The 23,907-nt window shown below is 33.4% G+C and overlaps 2 protein-coding genes across 2 annotated transcripts; one reads left to right on the forward strand and one right to left on the reverse strand.

Annotated features, from left to right (window-relative positions):
* Nucleotides 1-153: 153 nt before the first annotated feature.
* Nucleotides 154-18,865, reverse strand: Phum_PHUM338390 (hect E3 ubiquitin ligase, putative; the record flags this gene model as incomplete). The annotated part of the gene is made up of 51 exons (XM_002427686.1): nt 154-315; nt 415-504; nt 596-914; nt 978-1,146; nt 1,226-1,360; nt 1,447-1,614; nt 1,703-1,937; nt 2,025-2,234; nt 2,316-2,622; nt 2,711-2,964; nt 3,041-3,325; nt 3,395-3,701; nt 3,785-4,031; nt 4,117-4,362; nt 4,448-4,696; nt 4,767-5,093; nt 5,168-5,483; nt 5,582-5,928; nt 6,018-6,243; nt 6,317-6,573; nt 6,652-6,793; nt 6,868-7,260; nt 7,347-7,565; nt 7,650-8,209; nt 8,286-8,451; nt 8,546-8,815; nt 8,887-9,245; nt 9,318-9,561; nt 9,639-9,949; nt 10,025-10,300; nt 10,365-11,132; nt 11,215-11,415; nt 11,495-12,358; nt 12,438-13,106; nt 13,179-13,500; nt 13,579-13,781; nt 13,859-14,200; nt 14,277-15,033; nt 15,123-15,323; nt 15,412-15,605; nt 15,677-15,882; nt 15,956-16,183; nt 16,268-16,497; nt 16,571-16,777; nt 16,845-16,991; nt 17,091-17,379; nt 17,463-17,619; nt 17,695-17,795; nt 17,864-18,086; nt 18,172-18,372; nt 18,667-18,865. The coding sequence occupies 51 exons, from the start codon at nt 18,863-18,865 to the stop codon at nt 154-156; spliced, it is 14,505 nt and encodes a 4,834-aa protein (XP_002427731.1).
* Nucleotides 18,866-19,234: 369 nt separating this feature from the next.
* On the forward strand, nt 19,235-19,853 carry Phum_PHUM338400 (prefoldin subunit, putative; the record flags this gene model as incomplete). Its single annotated transcript, XM_002427687.1, has 2 exons — nt 19,235-19,386; nt 19,481-19,853. 2 exons carry the CDS (start codon nt 19,235-19,237, stop codon nt 19,851-19,853), a joined length of 525 nt encoding a protein of 174 aa, XP_002427732.1.
* Between the last annotated feature and the right edge of the window lie 4,054 nt (nt 19,854-23,907).

The following is a 23,907-nucleotide window of genomic DNA, read 5'->3' on the forward strand; positions in this document are numbered from 1 at the left end:
AACACGTGATTATCATTATTATTATTTAGTTTAATATATATATATATATATATATATATATATATATATATATATATATATATATAAAAACATATTAAACTCAAATTCGAGTTGCTACTGATTGATTGATTGATTGATCTATCGATTGATTGTTTAAACTGAGATGGGACCGTCGCTGGCTATGCTTTCCATGTCGTCGCTGTCGCTGCTTGTCGATACTATGGCATTTCCAGGTATTGCCACTCTCGCATATTCGTCCGTTTCCAACGACTTGCAAAAATTTATCGCGTATTTTAATTTTTGCTGTAAAACGGACTGAAAGAAAAAAAAAATTATAAGGGGATTTTTCGAAGAGGGGGAGGAGGGGTGTGTGTGTGTGTGTGGAAAACTATAAAACCTAACAAACTCACTCACCTTGCAAGAATATCTTGGCATTTTTAAAAGGAAGAAACACGTGTAACTTTCCGGTAGAAAATGATCCGGAGGATTGTACGTGTCCAAAACCTTTAAAAAAAAAAAAATTTTAATGTGAAAACCTTAAAACCTTAGAAATCAGGCACGTTTTTTAATGCCCCCCCCTTCACTCATTCCTTACTTGCAAAACAAAATCTCTTCCTCTGAAATCGGCAATAGTTCTTGGCAACCTCGTTCTTCCCCACGCGAACCTTAAAAACAACGACCTTTCCTGATTCGTGAAATCTTCCATGATTTCCCAAAACCATTGGACGAGAGGTGCGGTCGCATCTATACCCTTGTACGTGGCAACCGATTTTAGTAAGTTTAACGGAATGTCTTGCGATCCGCAGACCATTGTTTCCAACTCGTAGCCGCTGAAGAGTGAAAGCAACGGAACCGGAATGACTTTGGCCATACCTTCTCTCACGGCAGCGATTTGTTTATCGAATTCGTGCAACCTGAAATTATATTGTGGGTGTCATTCGCGGGTTTTTGGGGTCGTCACTTACATGTTAACATACCTGCAATTTAAAGCTAATCGTACGTATTCCTGTCGATTATCTATCGTCACGTAACGATATCTTGTTGATAAAGGCACGTCAACACCTGAAGCGGATGGAGTCGAGAAAGGCATTTCTAATGTCTGGAAAACTTTTTCCGATGGATCCATGTCTCGAATGCAAAGAAGTCCTGGAAAACAATTTTTTTTTTTTTTTAATTGACTTTCCGTCGGTCGGCGGGAGAGGGGGCGGGAAAATTAAAAACTCACCTGGAACGTAATCTCTGTCTATTTCCGTCAAATCAGCAGGAGTTAAAGTCATTCCAGCTAATTGTTTCCATACAGGCTCGGCAAGATTAAGGCTTAAAGGGCTTCCGGTTCTTATGGCGATTCCCATTAATATACCTGAAAGAATTTCGATAAATTTTTTATTATTAAAAAAATGCATTCCAAGGGCATTTTACGGTAATAATAATAATAATAATAATTACCCAAAAATTTAAACATTTGTAAATGATGAGTGGTTTTGGCGTTTGGATTTAGTAGAAAACAATCTCTGTTCGTTCCAGTATCGTCTCGACCGTTGGGAGTCACGATCAAAAGTGGTAGGGAGCCATTTTGGAGTTCGTCACACATTTCGGCAATGCTTTCACTGTAACCTGGACAAAAAAAAATTAAACGATTGATAATTTTTAACCGATGAGATTTTCCCGTTACAGTTAGTTGTTGAACAATTTGAACACGAACCTCCTCCGCAATCGTCAACGGATTCTCCGACAAACTTGACTTTCCAAACTCTGTGAGGAAGAAATAGTGATTCCTGAGTGAGTAGAGACATTTTATTAACCATTTGTCCAAAAACTGATTTCATGCCGTCGGGCCCGGCCAAACCACCTTTGCTACGAGATCTTTTTACTTGAATTCTATTAAGCTCGATGACGGGTCCATGTTGTTTGTCTCTCACCATTGTAGTTTGTATAACCTTTTACGCGAGAGAGAGAGAGAAAACGTTATTATCATAAAAGACAAACTTTTTTTTTTTTTTTAAATCAAGAAAATAATTAAAAACCTTTCTGAAAGTAGCTTCTTTCACCGAATATACTAAAATATCTCTGAGTTGATCCAAACTTCCTTCTCCTTCCATTGGGAACATTGCCACGTTGGGACTGACTAGCTCGGAAAAATGATGAAGCAAAACCAAACGATTTCTAAGAGTCGGCAATGAAATATCACGTACGAGATCGTATTCCATGGGAGCATCAACTGGAAGGTGAGTTGCCTGTAAATGAAAATAAATTTTTGATAAAATTTATTGGTTTTTAATTTTTCAGTGTTGTCAACACTGATAATACTAACGTACCGAAGTAGATTTGTTAGTGCTCCAGGCTAAACTGTGCGCAGAGCCGCAAGCGACACGATTTATATTTTTTCCTTGGAGTGTAACCACCAAACGAGGACGATGAATAGCGTTCATGGTACCGTCACCGAGTTGACCCTCGTCGTTGTCACCCCACGTAAAAACTTCTCCTAAATCGCTGCAAGCTACGCAATGCAGAGAACCCGTGGCAATGCAAATAATTTTTTTCCCTTGAAGTGCTGCGATTTTTTTAGGATGGCGAACGTGTTCGTCGGATCCGTGACCCAGTCGATGGTAATCTCCTTTTCCCCTGATGAAAAAAAAAAAAAAGAAAAAAATTATAATAATACTAATACTAATAATACTAATAATACTAATTTTTTTAATAGATGACTAACCACGTGTACACACTTCCAGATCGAGTGAGTGCTACTGAAAATTGTGATCCGCATTCGACTTTCACTACTCCGAGTCCGGCTAACGATTCTATTTTCATTGGAATTTTACAACCGTCCGACCCTCCGCGACCTAATTTTCCATAATCGCCATCTCCCCAAGACCACACGTTATCATCGTCTGTTATGCAAAGAGTTTGAGCATCTCCGCTTCCGCAAGCAATGTCAATCACTTTAAATCCAATTAAGGTTTCGACCTAAAAAAATTTTCATGGGCATGAAATAAAATTTTTTTTAAGAGTGAAAAATTAAATGACATCTTTAAAATTTTACCAATTTCGGTTTCATTTGATCTTCGCTGTCTCCGTGACCCAACCGACCGTAGCGACCTTTGCCCCACGTGTAAATTTCTCCGCCAGCCGTGACGGCAGCCGAGTGAGCGCCACCGCACGCGATATCAACAATTTCTTTTCCTTGCAGAGCATCTATTAATTGAGGATGATCGCAACCGTTTTTGTTACCGTGACCAAGTTTACCGTCATCACCTTCACCCCAGGAATAAACTTTACCATCGGTTGAAAGTGCCAAACAATGTTTTCCACCGGAATTGACGGCAACCTGCGAATATTATTATATCGTGAGTAATCAAACGTCATTTTCTTCAATTTATTTCGTTTAGCTTCATACTTTTTTAATAAAAATATGTTGTATGGATTCCAAAAGAGTCGGCGTTAAAATTGTATCCGTGCCACCGAGACCCAATCGTCCTCCGGCACCGTATCCAGTCGCATAAACTTTTCCGTCGGATGTTACGGCTAATAAAGTTTGTTCTCCTCCGACAAGTTGAACTGGTCTTAAAGCGGACAAGGCTTCACAAGACGTTGGAATTTTCACTTTAGGCCCTTCGACTCCTCCAAGTTGTCCTCTGTGATTGTGTCCCCATCCGTATATCGTTCCGCTACCACCCCACGTCAGAGTCCAATCCTCGGGTTTTCTAAAATTAATTATTTCATTTTTATTTTCCATTATACATTTATGTGAAACACATTTCAAAACATTCCAAAAATTATTACTTACCTATTTAACCAAAGCAAAAGTTGTCGATCTTGTTCTTGCTTGAAAAGTGCGTGATCTTCGTGATGACATTGTATTGTTTCATCATCTGGAATCATTTCCGCTATTTTTTTCTTCACTTCTAGACAAAAATTTTGAGGGAGACTGTTTCGATTGATGAGAGAAGAAGCAACTCTTGACGCGATGCAATATCTGCGGAACCAACACCACTTATGATGATTTTCCGACGAATGAGAAAAAGAATCCAAACCTGGGAAGAAAAAAAAAAGGTTTTACTCGTGAGTACTATTGTACCTTAAAAATAGCATTTAAAAAAAAAAATTTTTTTTACTAACCCAAATCGCAGGCGAGCGCAACCAAAACTTTAAAAAATGAACTGTGCATTAAATGTCTGCCATTTTTAACTAATGGCTCCTCGTATTCATATTGACGTAAAAGAGCTTGAGGTAATCCTTTCAAAAGCGTCGATAGAGCCGAATCTCTGTTTTCAGAGTCTATGGTGTGAACGGCTATGAGTTTACTCAAACCCGATGACATTAACCTTCGTAGACCTTGTAATGCCCAAATCCGTTGAGAAGCCACTTGAAAAGCAAAAAAAAAAAAAAAAAATTAATTTAGAAAAAAAATTCGAAATGGCAAACAATTAAAATCAAGGTTCAAACGTACGTAGAGTGCTTAACTGGGCACAAGCTGCCAATGCGGCTGCCAATCTAGCAATTAAATTTCTATTTGTGCTCAATCCTAATCGTGAATCCAATAAGCACATGGCAAGTTCCATTGAAGGTTGCGAAAGGACGGCACGGTCGGAACCTAATTCTTTACAAATTTTAGGTTCGGCTATCGGATAAACCGTAAAACGCCATCCCCAGCCATTAACCGAACCATCCGTTGTGAATTTCCAACGCAACTCATCGCCTGAAAATTATATTTTTTTAAAACTCGATAATTTTAGGTTTTTTTTTTTTAACGTTAACGATAAACGAACCTTTTATTAATAATTCAGATGACCAATCACTCCATTCTCTTCCAGATCTAACGGAAGCCGTTTTCCCAGAACCGTCAATTATGACGAGAGGATCGTGACGTAATTCAGTTGAACATTGTTTGTCAAATTCTACGTGCAAAGCTTCGGCTCCAGGGATTTTCACGTGGCCGGTCAAAGACACACCGTTAATGTAGGGATGACTACTTTCTTGAGTCACGGGCTGCAATTTGGATTGAAAAGAATGTGTGTTCATTGCGACGTCTTCCAACTCCGTCACGCATAATTCTAATAGCATATCAGATACGGCACTGGAAGAAGCCGCCATTGCTGAAAAAAATCGATAAGTTGATTGAATAGTCGCTTTTTATTTGTTTTTTTACTGATAAAAATTTTTTTGGTACCAATCAAAACATTAGAAATTGTTTCTTTCGCATTAGGTCCTGCTCTTCCGGCTACGGCTAACTTTAAGAAATCAACTAGCACTCTAGCATCATTCTGATTCAGCAAACAAGAAAAATCGTCTAAAACAGGTATGCTAGGATCATTAGGTTCAGTTGTTCCAATCACTTGAGCGTGTGAAGTCACCGTGGCCGCAATTACACTCATTGCGCTCGCCGATAATTTAGAACTTTTCGATGAAAGGCTGGCTGAACTCGTTAGTGATTGGAAAATCATGACTGGATTTTCAATTTCGCTTTCGGGGGAAACTCTCGAACTCTAAACACAAAAAATAATAATACTAATCTTTTTTTTTTTTTTTTTTTTTTTTTTTTTAACAACAGAAAAAATTTTAGTGACGATATTGATGTAATCACCGATGGAATGGCTTCGTTTGCGTTTGCTAGAGCTTCACCGCCACCTTGAGAAATTTGAATTGCTGAACTATTCGAACCATCTTCGACGGGACTGTTTGCCGAATATTTCAAATTGATGTGCGGTGGAGATGTGACGTTACTACTATGACTAGATAATGCTGCCACTACGCATTCTCTGGCGTGTAAAATTTGCAAAGCAACAAGTATGTGTTGAAGAGCTTGCTGTTTGGCCACATTTGAAGCAAGAGGCAATACCAACTGAGACAGAGTTGAATGGTAAGAATTTGACGCGGAAGCTGACGAATTTTGCTTAGATTCTTCTTCTTCATTAACAACCGAATCTGTTTCTAAAATCAATTAAATCAATAACTTTAATCTTTTTTCAATAACGCATAATTTTAATAGTTAAAAAAAAAATAGAAAAACTAAAATTTACTTAAGCAAAGGGCTCCCAGGGGATCTTTTAATGCTGTAAAAAGTACCGGTTCGGTCATGTTCGGAGCATGAGTATCAGAAGTCGTCCAAGCGATCGAATGAGAAGAACCGCAAGCCACGCGATTGACTCTCACTCCTTCCAGATTTAAAACCAATGACGGTTTTCTATTGACTAGAATGGTACCGTTTCCCTGCTGACCATGATCATTATCTCCCCAAGCATAAACCTTTACGTGATTTAAAAATTCAATCACTCTCCATAACAACAATTACCTCATACCACGTCACGATTTATTTTACCTGTCCCTGATCCGTAGCACATAAGCAATGTAAAGCCCCAACGGCAACGTGAACAATTTTTTTTTCGCTTAAACTTTCGACCAGAGTAGGTTTTCTTACGTGTTGATCGGAACCATGTCCAAGACGAAAATAATCTCCTTTACCCCACGTGTAAACTTGTCCAAATTTAGTCAAAGCTAAAGAAAATTGTGCTCCGCATTCAATCATGCAAACTCCCAATCCGTTGAGTCTTTCTATATTATGCGGAATGTCACAACCTAAAAATGTACAAAAAAAAAAAAAACAATCATCCGTAGTACTTAAATGTAAAAACAAGACATTTTCTTTTTTCGTACCTTCGCTTCCACCTCGACCTAGTTTTCCAAAATCCCCATCTCCCCATGAAAAAACAAGACCTTCGGCAGACAAAGCAAGAGTTTGAGCATCTCTTGAACCGCAGGCCACTTGAACGATATGATGACCCAAAAGTGCTTTCACCTATTTAAAAAAAAACCTAATCATTTTACAATCCGTATATTTATAAAAAAAATATTATTCGAAAAAAATCATACTAATTTCGGACGAAGCTGCGTCAAATTATCTCCGTGCCCCAATCTTCCGTATTCTCCCAAACCCCATGTGAATAATTCTCCTGTCGAAGAAATGGCGGCACTGTGAGAACTTCCGCAAGCAATATCTCTGATACGTTTAGATTTTAGCGCTTCTATCATTTTAGGTCTATCCAAACTCAATCGATTATCGTGACCTAATTTTCCATCTTCTCCTTCTCCCCAAGAAAATACTTTTCCATCGAGTGTGAGAGCCATGGCGTGCTTTCCTCCCGAATGAACCGCAACTTTTTTAATCACGTACTGGTTCAAAGACGTCAATTGACATGGAGTCGCCACATTATTGCTATGACCTAAACCTAATCTTCCGTTCGTACCTTCTCCACATGCGTACAACTAAAACATTATTATTTAATTGAAACCAAAGTGAAAACACGCTGGAAATTTTTTTTTTTTTTTTTTTTTTTTTTTCCGAATTATACCTTTCCATCGTAGGAAACTATAAACAAAGATTTTGATCCTCCAGCTATGTGAATTGGTTTAAGAGCTGTTAAACTCTCCGAATAAACAGGTACTTTGACTTTTGATCCTTTTAATCCTCCGAGTTGATCTTTATCGTTTAATCCCCACACGAATACTTTTGTCGGACTGTCGCTCCATAATTTTGAATGACTAGACGTTTCACTCAATGTTTTCACTTCCTACTCGTCAAAAAAATTTTAAAATATATTTCAGTACAGGTACATATAATAAATAAATTAATCCAAAAAAAAAAAAATACTGACTGGAATTTCTTCGTAATCAGTCGCTAAAAACGATACATTCAAAGGAAGTTCGTCATTAACCAATCTTTTTTTTCCGGTTATTAAAAGAGAATGAATTTTGCAATTGATTCCTCCGTTCCAGCACTGCTTAATCGCTATTTCTATACAGGAATAAAATTCTTTGACATCCGATAGGAGCGTGACTAGAGTATCCGTGTTTCGAATATTTATCGTCGCAAGTTCGATCAAAGAAGAAAACGTGTCTCCTCCGTAAACTATAATTAAAGACGGCATGTAACTATTATCCAACGGATCCAATAATATTTTTAAGGATTTTATTAGAATGTCCTGATGCATTTCGAGGCGTATCCAATGTTTTTCCTTCGGACCGCAACTTTCCCAAAACAATCCGGATTCGTCGAGTAAACGATGAGCCCAATTTTCCCGGGATGAAACCGTGAGCGTTTTTATACACCTCGCCCAATCATCGATAATCCCAACCTCATCTGCTACCGGAGTACTTTCCAATTGTTTCGCATGATGATATTTACCCGGTTTTCCGGCAAAAACAGCAGCATTTCCTGAATTTAAATTCAATCAATTAATTAAATCGAAAACCACATTTTTTCGTAATGAAAACAAATATAATTAACTCACCTGGTTCAGTGATTCTCATAAATCCGTGCCTGTGATTTTTTTTCGTGTAAAAACAATTTTCGCAATAGTTAAAATTTTCGCAAGCTTTACATTTAAATCTCGGGCCGATAAGGGGATACATTTGACAACCGTAGCAGTGAATACCCTCGTGGCACGACTGGACGATCTGGATAAAAAAAAAAATTTTTTTTATTTCTTTAATTTATTTTACGTTTGCAATAATTTTAATAGTCATTTTCTGACAGTGAAACGTGCGGTACCTCCATTTCAGAAATCAATCCAGTCCAATTTGATTGCTGTGGAAAATCTACTTTTAAATCTCGGGAATTGCTGCTGATACTCGTAACAATACCGACGCTATTATGATCAACGGATCCCCATTTATATCTCGGAGCTATAACGCACGATTTAACTTTGACTTTATCACCGATTTTAATCGTCGGAGGCGGAGGTAATGACGATGGAAATCCTACTAATTCAATGTGAATAAATCTCACCCAATACGGACTACCTTTTTGCTGCCAATCGACCTGAAAAAATTATACGCATATAACACCGTTTAAACCTAAATTAAACCTTAAAAATTTTACTTAAACCTTACCCTGACATTCAAGTCGTGTAATTCTTCCCGATCTATTTTCAAAACTCTCCCGATATCTCCTTCGTGAACCTCTTCGTACGTTTTACAACACCTAACGATCATACCCAAAGCTATATTATCCCGAATGTAAAGAGCATATTCGTCGTTGCTCAAAAAATCCGATCTTAAATTAAAAGATGGAGAAGTCACTCCTCGATCATTATAAGATACGTTTCCCTCATCGATATCGTCAGACATTGAATCGGTGTCGGATAATCCATCGAATGATGAAATCGTATCCGATGTTGATAAAGGCACATTTGGATTTTCTAATAGCCAGGCAACAAGTCTTTCAGCAGTTGGATCAACTCCGTTAGCACCTAAAAATAAAGCAAAAATCATTAGAAAAGCATTTGTTTAAAAAAAGAAAATTAATTTTATGCGACACTCACTCAGAGCCCGAATGGCAAATTCCACTCCTCGTCTGCTAAAACCCATTTCGGTGATTTGTTCCACGAGAGGAGTTAGAAATGGTGATGGAGTTCTAGGTTTTTTTTTTGAATTATGAAGTTTATTACTGGACGAAATAAGGGATGGTAATGAACATTCACTGGCAGGAGTTGCGGTTTCACTTTCTCTATTTCCTTTATTTATCATTTCGGATGCTAGATGTTGACTAATATTCAAAGCCGCCACCTAAAGTAATTAAATGTAATTATTAAAATTGAATCGTTGTATTTTATTTCAAAGGGATTTATATAATAAATACTTACCTCTAATTCTTCTTTACAAAAAATTGCTTTCAGAGGCGACGGTTGAGTGGCTTTCAACATCATTCTTTGAAGTAAAAATTGTTCGGAACTAGTTTCGACATCTTCTCCTTCGTTAAGTGCTTCCAGTGTCAAAACCATTTCGACAGACGGCTGTTTTAATATTTTTCTCAATATCCTTTGATGGCGAAAAAGTTGTCGGCAAGCTTTTATGGCTGCTAACTGATGTTGCTGTGATCTTAAAAGCGTCGAATTGACAAAAGCAGGAACGGATCTAGCGTGACGATTATCACTTATGTTGGTTGTGGTGTATGCTAAAATGCAAAAGTAGGAAAAATTATTTTCGTGCCGCGCAAGGTAAACTTTGTTTTTAAAATTAAAAAACTTACCTAATAAATTACCCCACATGTCAAGAGAACTTTCGTTAATGGGCATTCTTTCCAAATCGAATTGTAGCTGAGGAAATGATTTGCAATTTCCTATCGATAATTTTTTTTGATTTAGAGAATCATTTAATTGAACAACTAATTTTCCACTTTGACTAATGCGACAAACAGTTCCTTGACCTTCCATTAAATCAGATGTAACCAAACCTCCGATCCGAAGTCTCGAATCGATTCCTCCTATCATCGATAAGGCTGCAATAACTTCAGAATGAATTTTGACTGCAGAATCCATTTCATTTTCATTTTCCTTTAAAAAAAAAAAAAAAAAATTATTATCATAAACTTGAATTATCGCCAAAAAATTTTTTTTTAAAACCAACCTGAATATTCAACAGTGGACTATTCGTTAAAAGTTCACCAGCGAGTCCAAGTTTGGATAGTAAAAATTTGTTTAAACAATTATCCCAACCAGGTAAGGAATGTAAAGTTCTAAGGAGTAAAACACATTCTTCCCCGATAGTGCTGCTGTAAGTGGCTGTTAGAGGAACCCTTGGTTTCAAAAGCTTTGAATCTTTCTGCAAACTACCATCTTCTCTGCAAGTTAAAATGGTGACTCCCATTAAATGAAATAACTTATCTAAAAAATTCATTTTTGCAGCTGCATCCGTGTTCCAGTATGGTAAAACAGTTTTTAACATTCTTAGAGCCAAAATTTGAAGAGGAAGATTCACGGCAAGAGAATGATCTTGTTTTCCCGCCATGGCCAACAAAAGATTAAGCCAAGCTGGACTCGTGAAAGCCACAGCCATTGATTTACAACACGCTATAGCACGAACAAAACCTAGATTCGCCCACTTGGACTGTTGCATTTGACAAAAAAAAACCGTTTGATTCGAAGATTCTGGAGTTTTATTTCCGTGATAAATAATGTGCCTAAGTAATCCTGTTAGTAATTTAATTGACGATGTTTGAACATTGTCGGCCTCTATACCGCAACAAAGCGACAAATTGATTAAAAAATTAATTGTGGCTTCTTTTAATATTTTTTCAGGACGTATTTCGGACAAACTTGTTTCCAACTGAGCTGTCGACTCTTCATCCGAATCAGTTTCTGAAAATTAAAGGTAAGAACACATTATTATTATTATTATTATTATATAATTTCAAATATTTATTTTTAAAAAAATTTATACCAGCGTCAACGGGAGTAGGCTCGACGAGCTTCAAATCGTATTTTCCTTCTTTTCCCATTCTATACGAATTTGTCGAACCGTTATCCCACTGTACGCGAACCCAACCGTCAACTCCCAGCTCTCCAACAACCCTACCAACTCCGTTTGGAGGTCCATCTTGATCTCCCCATTTCCAATCGGCTCCGCGAGTCACCCGAGTTCCTAGCATTTTTTACAAAGTGATTAGTATTTTTTTAATTTCTCGGTAACTTTTAAAACCAAGTTTTTATTAATAATTTACCGATTTTGAGTTTGTTTGCTAATTCAGGTCCGGAAACAGCTGTTCCAGCTCCTTTAGATTTTTCCGCCGAATCTTCGTAAATCACATATTCCTCCGTTATTTTATGTTCTTTTTTCGGTTCCAAAACGGACTTTTGAAAAACTTGTTTCAACAATGTTTGCAATAACGATAGCACTCCAGAATTAATGACGAAGCTTATTTCGGTACCTTTGTAAGTCCTCGTTAAAATTGCAATCAAGCTTAATACGAATCTTATCCAGGAAACGCGTTTCGTCCATCCTATTAAAGAATCTTTCAATATTCCTTTTTCACCGAAACCATTACTTTTCCGATTGTTATCGGAAAATATTACGAATTGTCTTAACATGTCGATTACCCAGGACGATATTTTAGATTGAGCCAACGTCACCTGAGCTTTGTAATAAGGTGTGACCAATTGAATATTGTCGAGGAAATGAATGGGTTTGAATGTCGTCATTTTTCTCTTGTGATAATTTCCTAACCATCCGTTCAGTAAGGCATACTTTACCGAAGCAACCAAATGAGTTTTTTGTAACAAGTTGCTAATCATTTTTAAACCGCTTAATCGAATTTCCACTCTTTCCATTTGACAGTACATTGATTTTTTAAGAATTTCAACATTCGGACAATCTTCTTGCATTATAAACTCGACGATACTCGTAGCCAAGGTATTACTATCGTCGCTACGTAAATTTATATAATTTTTATCACAGGTTTCTAAAAAAATACTCGATGGATATTTTATGTTTGAATTTTCAATATCTTTAATACTTTCACTTGATTCGTCGGCTAAATCGTTATCACCGCAGCTTGATTCATCTTCCACACACGTGTCTTTATCTCCTAAAAATTCATTTAAAAATTTTTAATTACCTCCTACAATTTATAAAAATAAATTTTAATTAATTTTAAATTAACCAACCCTCAAGATCGGATTCTTTGAATTTTTTTTTCGCGTCGTTTTCCTTTTGATTTTGAATTGATGTATTTACAATATCCTCAGGTTTCGAAGACACCATATTTTTTCTATCCCTGATATCACTCATTATTTTCTTTACGTTTCTCTTCCACGGTGGTAAAGTATGTAAAAGTTGTAGCCTTTTCAACGCGTTAATTTCGTGACTGGTTGCGGCCCTGACATCGTATAGTAAAAATCTACATTTATCTAACATTGGAGTCGCCACTTCTTTGTACGAACAATTTTTTTCCTGGCGCATTTTTATCAAATTCCATTTTGCATTGTGCACGATTTTTATGACTTCGGAAAATTTTTTCGGTATTTCTTTGATGACTTCTTTCCTAAGTTCAGACTCAACTAGGGAAAGGACGATTTGTCCTAATTGCAAATGTTTAATTAAAATAGCCGTGAGTAATCTGCCGACTTCTTCGACGGGATGTTCCATTGAAAAATCAACGTGAGCCATGAAATGTTGTTGTTTACAATATCTATCAATTATATTAATAAGAGCGTCCACTTGGGAATCCGATATTCGATATTCGGCCAAAGCTTGTAAAAATGACATGACGGGATCGATTTTAAATCGACCCAATCCGTTAATATGTTGCTTCGGTTCTTCCGTAGGAGTATTACCTTTTAAAACAAAATCAATTTATAATAATATTAAGAAACTTTAAATTGAAAATTAAAAAAAATAAGAGTTACCAGGCGTTGACGTAGCACTCCTAGCTTCTCCCTTTTCTTCTTCGTAGGGATTTGGAGGTAGCAAAATTTGTAATCCACCTGTTAAAAATGATGCGTTTAACCATTCCTTGGCTTCTTCCTCGGGCTCTTGAAGAGGTGTGCTTTCGGTTAGCCAATAAGAATGTAATCCTAATAAATAAGCCAAAGTTCTTTCGGCATCTAATAAAGGGGATACTATAACGCTTTTCTCATATTCCAAATTTTCATCTTCTAAAAATGAACCGACTAGATATGATGTCATCATGCCTTTCGCCAATAATGAATGATTAACCGATGTGAAAGCCTAAAATAAATAAAAATTTTTTTTTTAAATTTTTACTTTAGAAAATTCTAATTAAGGATAAAATATTATATAATTTACTTGTGTTGCATCTTTGCCGGCATAACGTTGAAGTAAATCCCCGTCGCACAGAGCCTGAGATTTAAAATCCTGAACGTCGTAAACTTTACCATTAATTACGATCCATAAACCTCCATCGTGATTATGATTGTACAAATCGCATTCGCGAATAATCATAGAATCTTCTTGAGTTAATTGTGTCGGAGATCGATAAGTTTGAATGTCTACGTCATAAGTTACAAAGGTATGTGATATAAAAGCATTCAAATAATATTGTTGAAAATAAAAAATTATTAAATACCAAAAATTCCAGGCCAAGACAAATCTTCCGAATCTTCCTTTTCGATATCTCTAATTAATCTGTTAAACTGATCCAAGGAATCGAGTAAGGAATTAAATAATTGAAGCCAATCCACCTGATACATCAAAAGCGGAACTTCTATTTGAAGTAAAACCAAACTGGTTAAAAATTCTGGAAGCAGGACGTCGATCACATCAGTTGTTAAAATTTGAAGAACTAAAAAACGATATTTCCAATTTTTAGATGCCAAGCTGGAAGCCAGAGGTAGAATTTCAAGAGCGTGACTACATAATTGGTAAGTGTATTTTCGTAATAACGATTCAGCTCCAATTATATTCTGATCTGTAAAAATAAATTTTTAAAAAATTTTTGTGAAAATATAAAATTTTAAATTCCAGAAAAGTAAAAAAGGAAATACCTAGTGCTGATCTCTCCTCCAAGCTTTGCGGATATATTTGACAAATAAGAAGGCGTTGAAATCTCAGCAAAAGATTTAAGCTAGGACTTCTTTCTGATTTTTCTTTGTTGAACATAGAATTCAAACCCGGAAGTTCGCTTCCATTTCCGGTAAGAGATTGTAACTTGGTTAAAGTTGAAGAACAACCATTTTTTAAAAGTTGTTTAATAAGCTGTAATAAAGGTATCGTACTGGTATTTTTTTCAAGATTCGAAGGATCTTTACTTTGATTGGCATCTTCCATAGCTTCCATAGAATCGTTTAATTTGTCTTTATCCGCGTTCAGTAATTCAACTGAAAAAAAAAATTTATCTTTATTATATAAAACTTTCAAGTAATCATTTATCAATTTTTTTTTTTTTTTTACAGAACATTTACCCTTGATGGCGGCTTTCAAAGCAGTTTCTAATCCTTCATCAGCCATTAATGTAGAAACTAATAAATCAGTCATAAATCTTTGGCCGGAACTGACATTGGAAGGATCAGTACCTACACTTGGTAATAAAGAACTTAACGTTTTCGATCGCTCGTCGGCGGTGGGCAGAAGTATAGACCAACCAACTTGCAGTGCAGCTTGTGCTGCTGATTGTATGGTTATAACTACTCCGTTTTTACTTGCCAAATTCATTATTTGCTGTCGCAAACTTGTCAAAAGACTTGAACCGGGGTTAAGTCCAACACATTTCGGATCAATATTGTGTGAAATAAGAGCGTATAACTGTAAGTAAATAACAATAGTTTTAAATCTATTTTGATAAATTTAGTCAAGATATCCAAAAAAACGTCCCTTCTTTATTTAATAATTACCTGCAAACGCAGTAAATTCAAACACGCAACAGTCATGCATTCCTTATCCTGTGGTGGAGGCCAATCGTGAGATCGACAAACCCCTTCGCTAACAACCATTAGTAATTGATTTAAACAACAAAATGTTTCTTCACAAATATCCACAACAAATGCCACTCTTAGATTAATGCTATACGTATTACTGCTACTCCAAGCAATACTCTAAAAAAAAAAAAAAAAAAAACCCGTTTTAAAAATAAAAATATTACATATATATATAAATAATAAACCTCCATTTTTTTCTACATACTTGATTAGGCCCACAATCAATGTCAACAATATTTTTCCCTTGAAGTAATGTAAGTAAAGTCGGTTCTGAGACATTTGTTTCACTAGTTTCTCCGACCTGACCGTTGTCATTTCTTCCCCACCCGTAAACTTCTCCATCATCAGTTAATGCTAGAACGTGTCCTGAACCAACTGCTACCTTTTTAATACATTTCCCTACCAATTTTAAAAATTTGTGCTTAGTTTTATGTTAAAACGAAATTTAGAAATTAAAAATGTTGCTTTACCGTTTAAACCTTCGACGAGTTTAGGAAATCTTACATGGTTTTCGGAACCATGTCCTAATCTATGATTATCTCCTTTTCCCCAAGTATATACAGAACCGGATTTCGTTAAAGCTAAACTGAATTGTGATCCACAATAAACTCGTGCAACTTCTATATCTTGTAATTTTTCTATTAATTTTGGAGTCTTTGAACCGTCGCTCCCTCCCCTCCCTATACGTAAAAAAAAAATTACGTCATAATAAAACTTTAATTTAGATTTTTAAAATTATTTTTTTATACGTGCCTAATTTTCCGTATCCTCCGTCTCCCCATGAAAACACTAAACCTGTATTTGTAACTGCCAGTGTTTGAGCATCTCCACTTCCGCAAGCTATATCAACTATAAAATAATCTTTTAAACCCACAACAAGAGTTGGAACAGTGTGATCTTCGCTTGTTCCGTGTCCTAATCTACCGTAATTTCCTCTACCCCAAGTATATACTTCTCCGGAAGATGTAACGGCTGCACTGTAATTTTGTTACAATTGTTTGTCGATAAATATTTTTAGAAATAACGTAAATTAAAATGATTTTTTTAAAAATTAAATATACCTGTACGTCGCTCCACAAGAAATGTGAATGACATTTTTGCCAACTAATTCCGTTATTTTCGTAGGTTGATCACGAGAATTATTATCTCCATGACCCAATCTGCCGCCGTCTCCATTTCCCCAAGAATACACATCTCCATCGCAGGAAAGAGCAAGGCTATGTTTTCCGTCTGCATGTGCTGCTAATTTGCTTATTTCCTTACCGTCGAATCCTTCGATTTGTTCAGGACACTGTCAAAATGTAAGTATTTAATTTTTTTTTTTTTAAACAAAGTATTACTAATATAATATGTCATGTTCATACTTGAGTTTCCGAGCTGTAGTACATAATGTAAACTTTTCCGGTTAAAGTTAATATCAAAAGCCATCTTTCGGCACAAACAATTTGTTTTACACCCAATTCACGAATACTGTCGCAACTTTGAGGAGAAGTACCCAAATCGTGACAACTACTCCACGATAACCAACCCCAAGCCATTACTTCTTGATAAATGGTTCCATTAAGTTGGTTCTAAAAATAAACATTATTATTAATAATAATTTTACAAAAAGTAAAGATAAAAAAATTAAAAACTAACCTTTCCAAAAACAGGCATTGGGGAGTATGGGGCTGCTAAACGATCTAAATAAGACATTATTATGACGGCGGATTGTCGCAAATCTACACTCACGTCTTCATTTTCTGGTAACTGACAGTACCTTAAAAAACATTCAGTTGGGCTAACCTGTAAAAAAAAAAAAAAATTTATATTTCTTATCAGTAGCTCAAAATAATAATAATTTATTTAAATTAATTAAACTTAAAAAATAGAGTAATGAATAACCTTGGACGAAGAAAATTCTTCGAAAATATAAGAAGACGTATCAGATTTTAATGATAAAAGGTTTTGAAACCTTTTTAAAAGTGGAACCAATGGAGCACTCGTGCCTGAAGACAAAACACGATTTTCAACTTCATACTTTCCTTTATCCCATAAACGTAATAAAAGCAAAACGGAATTTAAAATATGGTTTAGAGATCCACGTTGCATAGCTAATTCTAAGAGTAAACACAAAGCAGTATGCTGATCATTTATAGGTACTTCTCCACTGATTCTTCCACTATTAACATCTCTTTGTGTAAAAATAAAGTAAAAAAAAATTAATTTATATATATTACAAATATGTATAAATGATTACGATAAAAATTACTTTACCCGAGTACAACTTGCTGTAAAAATTTAGTTGATTTTTCAACTACCTCTAGCCAAACAGGGGAAACATTTGACTCATCGAATAAAGTGGCTTCCGGTAAAGATCTCATGGCCTCCAGAGATTCTTGAAGAACTTCACTGCATAAATCTGCATCTTCTCCTGTCAATATTAAAAAGGATGGCTTGATGTTGTAATTGAGGCACAAAATTTTAAAGTAAGTAAATAATACAAAACCTGATCGCCATGCTCTTTTAAGAAAAGCAAATGAAAAATTAAGAACGGCTGTTGTACCAACTCTGGCAAGCCCAAGAGTAGCTTTATCATGAGCTTTTACGCTGAAACAAAAGGTAATTAATAATTTTTTATTTTACACTAATACAAATTTTAATAACCCTTAACTCACTTTTGATAAGATATGTTTGAATTTACTGGAATTGTCAGCTTTTCCAAGGGTGGTTTTATATGATCAGATGGATAATATCTACTTAAAGCAATAAAATATCTTTGAAAAACAACAAGTCTTTGTAACAGCCTTTTTGCAGATAATGTACTTCCAGCTGTGTTTCCACATAAAAGCTTCTGTTCTAAATTTAAAGATGATATACAGTTTTCTAATTGTTCTTTGGCTAAAAAATTTTAGTGTTAGGTATAATTCATTTTCGTTAAGCTTTTTACAAAAATCATTAGAATTTTAATGTTTCCCAGTATTACTTGCTTGAGGGCCCCAAATCCAACTCTCCAATTGGGGTTGAACAGGGTCTGGTTTTCTAGCTTCAATTTCTATTCTGCTAGCTTCATCTTTGTCAAGTTTTTGACATGGACTACAATTACATCCCCTTTGAGGACCACATATTCCATCACAGCAGAGACATGTTAAAACCCTTAACCCACAATAAAAATGACCACTTTCGCCTAAAATGATTACTTATGATTATTATTATGAATACCATAAAATGTTTTATCTAATTTCTATAATTTATGGGGAAAGTACTAATAATATTCATAATATTGGAGTATTACAAATAATGCATAGTTAAAATATAATTAGTTTTTTAGCATGTTTAAAATAAGAATTTAAAATTCAGTATTTTAATAAATAATTATACTTTAGACGTAAAATTTTAATGAATAGAATAGTTGTACGTAAAATACGTTTTAGCGGTAATTAATTTTTTAAATTTTTAATATAAGTGTAAAGAAATACACCTTTTTTAGAGGTCACTCCAACAGAGTTTAGGATGCCATCACTAAATGCACCTGTAAGCTCTCCATCTTTTATCATATCATTCCACAGCAAAGATAAACCGTCATAATTAAAACATTGCTGTAAGTCCGTTTTAGCCCATTTGCCATCCAATCTGGACTGAGTTCGAAGAACGAATTCAAATTGTTCACTTAAATTCATCTTTGAAAAATTTGAATTAAATGATCCTTATAACAGGTTTAAAAAAGTACATTTTTCTTTCGAAAATAAAATAATAAATGTTATACGGATTAATTAAATTAACGCTGCAAAAAGCTGCAGCAGTTAATGAAGCGTTACAGGAAAAGAATTTAAAAGAATTTTTTAAATTCACATTTTGAATTAAAAATTCGAATTTTTAAATATACCTGCTTCTTGTTTTGACGTTAAGCTCGATGATGACGAAAAAAATCCCCATGATGTAATTCGAAAGCGCGACAATATTACCCACGCAAAAGGCATGCGTGAAATTTAGTAACAACTATTAAATAAAAGTCTTTATTATATTTTTTCGGGTGAAAAACGTTAAAAATGACTTCAAACAATGAGCCCGCTAAAAAAGGAAAGAGTTCAAAGCCAAAAACAAGCGAAGAAATACTTATGGGTTTTCAAAAATTACGTAGTGAACAGCGTTTTTTGACAACCAAGTTAAGCGAAATGGAGCTTGAGCTACAAGAGCACAGGTTAGAATGAAAAAAAAAAAAAAAAAAAAAAATTGGTAATTTGATACCGTTTCGATTTAGATGCTAAACGAAAAATGATAAATTTATTTTTCAGAATAGTTATAGATGCCTTAAAAGATATAGAAGGTGATAGAAAATGCTATAGAATGATAGGAGGAATTCTTTGTGAAAGGACAGTTAAAGATGTCTTGCCGATTCTCAAAACAAACGAAGAAAATTTGGTTAAAGTTGTCGAATCTTTCCACCGTCAACTAGTAGCCAAGGGAAGTGAAATTAATAAATATAAAGAAGATAATAATGTTAAATTAAAACACATTGACGAATTGAATGACATTAGTGAAAATGCAAATGCACAAACACCGGTTCCTGATAACAGTGGTAAAAATGATACTGGGAGCGCCGATGGTAATGTTGGAGGAGATGGTGGAGGCGGTGGTGGCAATAATAGCAGTGTCCTTGTTTCTTAACTTAAAAAAAAAAAAAACCTCTTTCAAAAAAAAAAAAAGAAAAATTAATATCGATATTATTTATTTTACAAAATATTAATCGTTTTCTAGTTTCCCTTTTTTATTTCTAACTTATAATAATAATAATAATTTTGGATAAAATGATTTCTCGATATTTTTGTTAAAATAAATCACCTGAGAAATTATCGAACATAGTTTTATTTTCACTCTCTCATAATATCAATGACAGAAAATAATTTAAAATTATTTATTACATCATTAATGAATTCTGCTGTGTTCAGACTTACAAACAAAATTTCAATAGTTCTTACTCGAAAACCATTCGAAATAATTTAGCCATTTTGTTTTCCTTCTCTATAAATATGCAAGCAAAAGGAAAAAAAATATCGAACATAATTTAAGAAAATTACATAATTTTATGTAATAACTAATATTTACATTGATTTAATTTTATTAACAGGAAAAAAAAAAAAAAAAAAACAAATTTTATGTTTGATTTGTTACAATAATAATAACAATAATAATAAATATCAATAATTAATAATCGATTAACCAAAAAAAAAAAAAAAATTATTAATAAGTTTTGTGTTTTAAAATAAAAATATCATTATTATTTTAGTTCTTTACGAAAAAATTTAGTTTTTTTTAAAAAAAAAAAAAATAATAATAATAATAATTATTGTTGATGAATTATTTTTCTAGAAAAATCATCATCATCATCATCTTTATAGATTGTAAATCACATGATAAACATACACATTCGAAAAGAGAGAGAAAAATTAAAAATTTAATTATTATTGTTAATATTATTATTATTTTCTAATTTTCTTTTTTTTTTTTTTAATTTTCCCTTTGTGTAATTATTCTAACGGAAAAGAAATTATTTAATTTTAAATATTTAATACAAAAAAAAAAAAAAAATAATTTTTTCCGGTAAAAAAAAGGAAAAGAGAGAAGAAAAAGAGATGGAAAATAAAATAAAAAGAAAATTTTCTTTTTATTTTATTTTTTTATTTTTTGAATAAATTTTTAATAAAAGTAAAAAAAAAAAAAAAATTGAATAAAAAAAAAATTGAAAAATAGGAAAGGAAGAGAGAGAGAGGGTGAAAGGAATGAAATTGAATCTTTCGAAGAAAATAACTGAAAAGAATTGAGTCAACGATGAGAAAATTGAAAGAGGAAATTTCTTTTCAAATGCTATTGTTTCTGCTTCGCTGAAAAAGAAAAAAAAAAAAAAAAAAAAAGTAACGAGAGAAGGGAATTGTTACTCGTTTTGAGATTTGTGTTCGTTTCCTTACCCCCCCCACCTTCCCCCACCTTTCCCAGTTTTCCCGCCATGTTACATTTCTGTTCCATCTCTCTCTCTCTCTCTCTCACACGATTTTTCCCCTCGTTTTTCTTTCCTCTCTCTCTCTCTCTCTCTTTCTCTCTAACTTGTCTATTATCAAATAATTATTAACAAAAAAATTTTTTTATTTTTTTAGGGGTGAATTTTAATAGACCGGTAAAAAAGAAAAAAAATCTTTTTTATTATAAAACTTAATTAAATGATTTTTATTTTTTTATCAAGAATATACTACAGGAATCCTGCTGCTGCTGTAGTGATTAACCAAAGAAAAAAAAAATTTTCATTTTGACCATGATAATAATTTATAAAAAATTTAAAAAAAAAAAAAAAAAAGTGCATTGTCATTACGTTACGATTATTATTATTATTATTGTCAATAGAAAAGGAAGGAAAAGATTTTTTTTATTTAAACGTTGATCGTATTTTTATTATCTTTTGCCACGTCAAAAAACTTTTAGAAAAAAAAAAAAAAAAAAACAAAATCGTTTAACCCAATTTAACATGAGCTTATAAAAAAACTCTTATACGCTTTTTTATTTATTTTTGTCATTGTCGTTGAATCATGTAAGCTTATTAAACATACAAAAGAGATTGTTTGTCAAAGGAATCGAGATGGGGTGTTCCAATCAGCGAGTTTTTTTTTTTTTTTTTTTTTTAAACGAACATTATTATATTACGTAAAAATTCTCTCTGTCGTCTGCTCTTTTTCGTTATTATAAATTTTTTTTTTTTTTTGACGTGTAAATTAATAAAAATTTAAATAAAAAAAAAAAAATTATTTAAAAACGGTTAAACGCAACAACAACATCAATAGCATTATTATTATTATTATTTCAAAGGACATTTAAAAGAGAGAGAGAGAGAGAGAGAGAGAGAGAGAGATGAAAAATGTAGGGGGCGGGAGCAAGCGAGGGGAAAGAAATTATTTAATTTTCTTTTTAAATCAAATAAAAAAATAATTTTTTTTTTTTTGGTTTTTACTGTTTTCTTTTTCATTCCTTCCAGAAAATTCTTTTTTTTTTAATTATCATTTTATTATTATTATTATTATTTGCTGGAAAAAAATTTCAACATTACAAATATTTAATACCGCTAAAATTATTTTCTTAAAATGGCGACAATTTTCTATTTTTTTTTTTTCCCCAAATTATCCCGCCATTTTCATCGTTATAATTACAGCAAAAATAATAATAATAATAATAGTATTAAGAGTCCAACAGTTGACACGCGCGGGCGTTTACATCATGTCAGCTTTTTATTTTAATTAATTTTTTAATAGTTTTATTTAGTGATTTAGTTATAAGTTATGTATATCAAAAGTTTTGGTATTTAGTGTAGTTTATTGTGATATAATTAGTTTTTTATATTATTTAGTGATAGTTATAATTATTTTAAGTTTAAATTTTAAAAATGGTTCAACGGTTTTTGTGACAAAGGAAGCGTCAGCAATAAATAATTTAAGAAGATGCTTTACTACATCTGATTATTATGGGTAAGTACCACTTTTTAACACATGAATTTCATTTGCAAAAACGTTTGGCTGACCAAAAAAATGGAGTCAAATACCCAGAAAACAGATTAAAAATTTTACATACATTTAGGGTTAATTATGAGTAGTTTGACTAAATATCTTTTTCATCTACTCATAAAAAACAAAATGTTGGAATAATTTTTATAAAAATATTTATTAATAATGATTGATTTTATATATATTAATTCAGTGTACAAATTTCTATACTCTCTAATCATTAAGGGTTAATTTACTGATTGTATGTTGTTTTAACCCTTTTGTTAAGTTAGTTTGTCTTATTACAACATAGTTTATCATAGAGACAGTGTAAAACCTTCTTTAAAACTGTATCAAAATCAGGAAAACTTAGTAGGCTTTATGTTAGTTGATTGTAATGTAAGGAATTATGAAAAGGTACAACAGACTCCATTTAATAATTTTACATCTCTTGAGCTGATTATAAGTAGTTGAGCTATATACCCCTGTCACACTATATAAAAATGAAGGTAGTTTAATAAAAATACTTGTAATTAATTAATAGTATCAGGTGGATGTAAAATCTCTGTGTATTCCTGTTGTTTAAGTGTGGATCTATTGATTGTACATCACTTTAACTCTTTTCTTAAGTTAGTTTGATTCATTATAACATATTTTGCCAAATGTTTAGTGTAAAATTCTCTTTTCATTTCATATAAGGTTAGAAACATTCAACTGCCTTCAGATTACTTAAGTTTTTAGGTACAAAATTGTAGTTTGAATGCTGTGTGCATACATTAAAGATGAAATGCATGAGGGAAAATAGTGGGAGTATAGAAATAGTTCTGATGAAAAAGTTATATGATAACTGACTCATAATTGTAATAAAGCAAAATGAGAACAAGATAAAGACAGAAGAACCAAAAGGCAAACCTTGTTCTATTGTCAACCTTGGTCAGCTCTACATGATTGTGAATCTCACTTCTCCTGTACCTGGCAACTCCACAGATGTCAGTCACTGGAGCCCAGGAGTACAGGAATTAACTCGTTTCCATCGAATAAGATGGTCTCAGTGAGACTTACAAGAATTGTTGTCATGCCATAGGTTATAACAAGAGAAAATCTATTCAGGCATGTAGAAATCATTGATATTCAGGCATTTATTCCTTAGGGATCGACAGGTAGTAACCTGGAATAAATGTTGAAAAACAATCCGACAA

Source organism: Pediculus humanus, genomic scaffold (genome assembly GCF_000006295.1).
Source record: "Pediculus humanus corporis 1103172107745 genomic scaffold, whole genome shotgun sequence".
Taxonomy (NCBI): Eukaryota; Metazoa; Arthropoda; class Insecta; order Psocodea; family Pediculidae; genus Pediculus; species Pediculus humanus.